The sequence below is a fragment of the Poecilia reticulata genome, linkage group LG4 (assembly GCF_000633615.1).
Source record: "Poecilia reticulata strain Guanapo linkage group LG4, Guppy_female_1.0+MT, whole genome shotgun sequence".
Classification (NCBI taxonomy): domain Eukaryota; kingdom Metazoa; phylum Chordata; class Actinopteri; order Cyprinodontiformes; family Poeciliidae; genus Poecilia; species Poecilia reticulata.
The window spans coordinates 22,530,184-22,535,820 of NC_024334.1; the positions used below are offsets into that span (position 1 = coordinate 22,530,184).

The 5,637-nt window shown below is 43.6% G+C and overlaps 1 protein-coding gene across 1 annotated transcript in view; it reads right to left on the reverse strand.

Annotated features, from left to right (window-relative positions):
- midn (midnolin) overlaps nt 1-5,163 on the reverse strand; it is a 22,149-nt gene extending 16,986 nt beyond the window's left edge. The window contains exons 1-3 of the mRNA XM_008407220.2: nt 3,966-5,163; nt 2,411-2,498; nt 2,210-2,272 (exon numbers count right to left, since the gene is read on the reverse strand). Of these exons, the coding sequence (XP_008405442.1) occupies nt 2,210-2,272; nt 2,411-2,498; nt 3,966-4,186 (372 nt within the window). The 5' untranslated portion in view covers nt 4,187-5,163. The remainder of the gene's footprint in view (nt 1-2,209; nt 2,273-2,410; nt 2,499-3,965) is intronic.
- Nucleotides 5,164-5,637: the final 474 nt, after the last annotated feature.

Here is a 5,637-nt window from a genome sequence, read left to right on the forward strand (position 1 = left end):
CACACACACACACACACACACACACACACACACACACACATACACACACACACACACACACACACACATTCCTCAGACAAATCAGCGTGTTCTAGCAAGCTGCTTTCCCAGCTATATAGCCGCTAGCCGGGGACATCTAATCCAGATAAAGGAGAACACATGAGGTGATCCACTCAGTCCATATTCCATGAACACACACTTCCTGGAAAAACACTCAAACTTGAAATGGGACCTCACTTAACCAGAGAGACATTTAGAAAGATAAGTGCTTAAATAAAGGGGGTCTGCGGGTTTATGTCCACTTCATCTGCAACTACCCAAAACCCACCCTGAATCACCCGGGGGCTATTTTTAGGTGTTTAGGAATATCAGTTACCGTGTCAGACACTTTTAAAAAGCTAAGTGCATTGATTGATTTTTGATAGCCAGCGCCCCCCCACCCTGAGTTAGAAGGAAGAAAGGAAATGAGGGAGAGCTTTTGGTGATCCTGTTTTCTAATCTTACCCCATATCACTAATCTCCCCACAATCTATAGCATTCCATTTTGCTGCATGAATTATAAATTCAATCAATTTCTCAGGATATATACACACAAAAGCAGTGTTAGGCCTTTTCGTGAACTTTCCCCCTCGTACTATTATGATTCACACGCTACCCTTTATTCTCACAGTCCTCTTATGCAGGACTACAATCAGCATATGAATCTGGAAGTAATGTAAACGGTAAGCGGTTCTTAAGAAAAATGCATCTGACTCATAACGAATCTTAGCGAAACAGGGTTAGGACTCAGACGAGAGGCAAAGTGAGGAAGCTGCTCTTCTGGGTTGGCAGCTGAATTATCATCTACATCTGGTGAAGAAGTAAAATATATATACATTTTTCCCTTCTTGTTTTATATTGACGGGCAAGGCTTACTTCTAGCTCACTAGTGCTGAAAAAAAAAAAAACCACACACACACATATATAGCAACATGTCTACACACCTACACACATGTAGTCATCTGCTGTCAGCGCTACGAGGCGCATGCTGAGTTCACACACAGACGACAAGGCCAGGATTTCCACCATAAAATTATCAGGGAGGCCATAGAGAACCACAGCTTGCTATCTCTGAGCAGTCCGCATCCTCCGATTTAAAAATTCTGACTGAGTGCAGGTTGGCGTTGTTCTCTGGACAAAAACCTTGCAAACCCAGAGTGCTCAGTTTCACCATCGGTTTGACATCACACTGATGCAGTTTCGTACGTCTCACCGTTGCCCAACACCGCCAAAAGGAAGTGGATGTGAGTCAGTCAGTCAGCTGCACACAGCTTCATACGTCACAATGTTGTCTAAGTGTGTTCGGCCTTATCACCTCTCTTCTTGCCAAGGTTCTTTCTGTGGCTGATGAGAAGCTTTTTTTTTCTTTTGCTTTACTCTCACTATTGATCATTTCAGTGAGTCATGTCACACTGACTCAAATACATACTGTATTTAATAAGGCCTAAAGAGCTGTTTCACTGTAAGTGCAGGGTGTGGGCCCATCTTAGGACATATATGCATGTGAGGCTTCCAGGAACCCTATGCTAATACAGAATGAGAAGGCTGCCATCTGATGATCCAGCACTCTGTTTATGAGTGAGTGAGACTACAGTATACTCAATTGCCATGCAGCCTCAGCACACTTCCTGGAAACTAGCCAGTATGCGTGCGTGTGTGTGCGTGTGCATCTGTGCATCTGCTAAGTCCGTGAAATACAGAAGAAGTGGAGAGATTGTAGAAATAGAAACATGAAAGTGAGCACCAGGCCTCTTAAGTGCTCACAAATAAGTCTTTTTGTGTGTAGTTTACTCTCTGATAGTCTTCTGCAGCAGCGTGCATACACACGCAAACACACGCTGTTGCAGACGTTACTAGGATACAGAAGGGTGTTGCTGCTTATTATATCCCAACAGCTCACACAGGATGCCTAGCTTGGCTTGTTTAGGGGGCCAAGATTAAACAATTGAAACATCATTGTGCAGCCTTGCACAGCTTGTATCAAATTAAGTAATTTCTGAACACAGCTAACTACAGTTAAAACTCTTAAAAAAAACACACACACACAAAAAAACCCAAAGAGGCACAAAAAGAGGCTGTTGAGTAAGCTCATAAGCAGAGATAGAACAATAAATATAAAAATTAGTTCCTCTGCAACATTCTTGTAATTCAAAGCAAACAACTTCCTTACCTGAGTTTCTGTTAGACTCTCCAAGGCTTGCATTACTGACTGCTCTGGTCTTGATGCCTGAGACTGCACAGAAATAATAATAAAAAAAGACATTTATGCTTTATGTAAACAAATGAATTTTTGCAGCTTTTAAATAAACTGAATGTGCATTCTGTAATTTTATTCCAAGCTAAACCAAAATAACATCAGGACAAGGCTTACCATTAATCCTGCTTCGACTGTTGGTACAAGTGTTAACTTGCTCCCATCAGAGATGCCTAGATCCTGGAGTTTGCCTGAACTTAGTCGCCTGCAGGGTTACACAGATCGAGATAATTAGACTATGCTGACAGTATCTTCTCTCTCTATGGACACCCAAACACCCCTCAGCAAGGAGTGCTTGGGGGAGTTCGGGGGTGTTAGGCAGACTTCAAAACTAGTTTGGAAAAGAGCCGTGGGTGAAAAGCTTCATGAAAGAGATGTATTGATTGGGCTGTCATTTTTCAATTTCGACTATAGTGCAGCTTGACAAGTGCTCGCAGTGGATATTTGGCACTGCTGCCACTTGCCTAAGTGGAGGTAAGTACTTTCTACTGGCTGTGCGAGCAGGCAGAACAAACTGCAAAAGCTGTGACAAGAAACAAATGGCTCTGCGACGCAGTTTTATGATTGGTGGCTTAAACAGTTTTACAATTTTAGATCTTAGACAACCGCACGTCCCAAGATGGGTTTTCTTCGTTCTGCACTTTGATGTTTGTTGCAGAGAAGGAGCAGCCATGTCTGCTCCAAAATACTGCTTCCCTGTAGATCACGACACCCTACAAACACGCTGTCCATGGGTTGCTCTTCTTCTTCCCCAAGCAAAGGAAGATGCTTAGGACAGCCTGCTGCACATGCATGACCCAAATGTTACCCTGTGCAGCTGAACAAAGGCAGGCAGAGCCGGCTTTGCAGTAGGCCTACACTTCCGAGGCGCAAGAGGAGATTAAGACGAGGGGGTGTTCAGGTTTTAAAGGATGATGTGATTTGTAGGGTGATTACAATAGGTAGGAGGGGAAGCAGATCGAAAAACAATGCCAGCTGTTTGCATGTAAAGCAATCCCCCTTTCCAGTTTTGAAATAACTAGAAAGGGGGATTGAAATAACTTGTTTAAGTTGCAGAGCATTTGAGAGCTTTAGTCTTGAATAGCAAAAGGGTTAACTATTCCTTCTCCCTTGCAGCCCTGCTTGAATGCTGCGATATTCAACAATACTCCAGCCAGTCACACCATACAGAAACCACTACATTATTATCCCAAATATGTGTTGTTAAGCATCTTATCAATGTACGCCGCCGCTATACGTGAGACTCCTCTTATGAATGCATGTTTTGATTCATACAGCAAAGCTATAGAGCCATAATTTCTGCATTTAAATCAATTCAAGTCTGCAGATTTCATCTCCCAACAGTCCTCACGCAGTTTTAGCAACGGTGTGCACTCACTCAGCAGTTTAATGTGAACGTTTTTTCATGTACACCTAGACCACCTCAGGCAAGGTTACTCCCCCTATTCTTTCTGTGCGACCAAAAAAAATAAATAAATTACCAGAGCATGAAAGGGTTAATGCAACAAACGTGCCCATCTTAAAACTGCAGAATACTGTTACGGCTGGTGATGTCAGTGCGTGTAAAGAGAGGTTTCTTAAAGGAAAATACCACATAGAAATCGCGAGATCGTTATCCTACACAATGCATTCGGTTAAAACACCGCCGTCCACCTTGTGGGATTTTACTCACGTTTCTTTGTGCAGCAGAGCGAGTCTCTCTTTGGGTACTTTGAGTCTTTGCGAGAGCCTTCTCTTCAGTCCCTCCACGGTCTCCTCCTGGGGCAGGGAGAGCTCGAAGCGTGTGCCTGTGGTGGAGTGGATGTACAGATTCATGGAGGGTTCAGCCGGGACGGCCTCGCAGGACGAAGTCCCGCGACTGGTGCAGCTCCGGGCGCTAGGATGCTGGTCCATTCGATAACCTGTGCTCGGAGACGGCGGGGGGAAGGGACGGGAAGGGAGGAGGGAGGGAGGGAAGACAAGACGAGCAAGAGTCGGGATGAAGAAAGGGTTTAGGAGGAGGAAGCGGAATCCGTCGCTTCGACTATCGTCTCTTAGAAGGCAGCATTCAGAGCTTTCTGTCTATTAACCCTTCCGTGCGTCCTCCGAGAGTCGGAATAAAACCAAGTCCGGTCGATTTCATGAGAACGTCCCCGCAGGAAATCAACTAACACTGCAGAGTCGCTTTTCGCTTTGCTTGATCTCCTTATTTAAATCTCCTTGCAGCGTTTTTTTTTTCTTTTTTCTTTTCTTTCCAAGTTGCAAGCAAGTCTTCCGAAATGCTACATTGGGCAAAAGCCAAACAGAAACGGAATTATATTGTCAGCGAAAAAAAAAATAAAAAAAGAAAAACGAAAAAAGAAAGAGTAAAAAAAAATGCAGGCGATCGTATGTAATAACCTTTAAAAATGCGCGGTTTGATTAGAAAAAAAAATAGTAATAAACTCCTTCTGAATGTTAACTGAGGTTCCTGCAACCTTCAGAGGAGCGGAGCTGCAAGCCCTGTTCGGCTTAGAAGCGAGAGGCTCTCCGCAGCGCTCTCAAACCTACAGCAGCCCCAGTGGATGTACCGACAATGAACATTGTCACAAAGTATCCCACTTCCACCATCGATGAAAATCCGCCCACAACCCCCGGAGCAACCGAGCCAATCGCGGCCGAGCTCTTTCAGGACGCTGCTGATGTCAGCCAATTAAAATGTGAGATCCACACCCACGTGGAGGGCAGACGAGTTTAGGCCATTCATAATAAATTACAGCATAGAACAAAGTATGTGCCCACACCACGCAGAAGCTCAAAGCTGCTTGTCCGTGTTCCTTTAAATCTACCAAGGCAGAGGAGGTTTGAAATTATATGTTTATATCAATCATTACCGGCTTATCACTTTCTATTATTTTCAAATTTCTCAGCATACATTTGTAAAAAACACGCTCAAAAATAGCACTTCTCCTCAAAATAACAACTACTCATCAGAGTGCAGACAACTATTCTGAAGCACCATACTGTAAAAGTATCAGCATTAAAGATAAAGGTTCTGGCAGTTGTTGTTTTTTTTTTTTCTTTCGTTCAGGTAGCACCATCTACTTTAAATACCTGTTGTAAACCGTAACGCCCTGTTTTCAGTAAGTCTTATCAGATATACTGTAATGATATTTATAGAACTTCCCCCATGAGCGCAGAAGCATGCAGTCGTGCAGCATCACTAAAACGGCCGAGAATATTATGCAAATATCCACATTGTAAACAATCAGCTCTTCCCGTAGGGAACCAGGATACCAGATAACTCATAATGGGTCCTCTATTTATCCCACGTGTTCCAGCGAAAAGAAACCGGAATATGGCAGCCAATTGAGTATGTTCGTGCA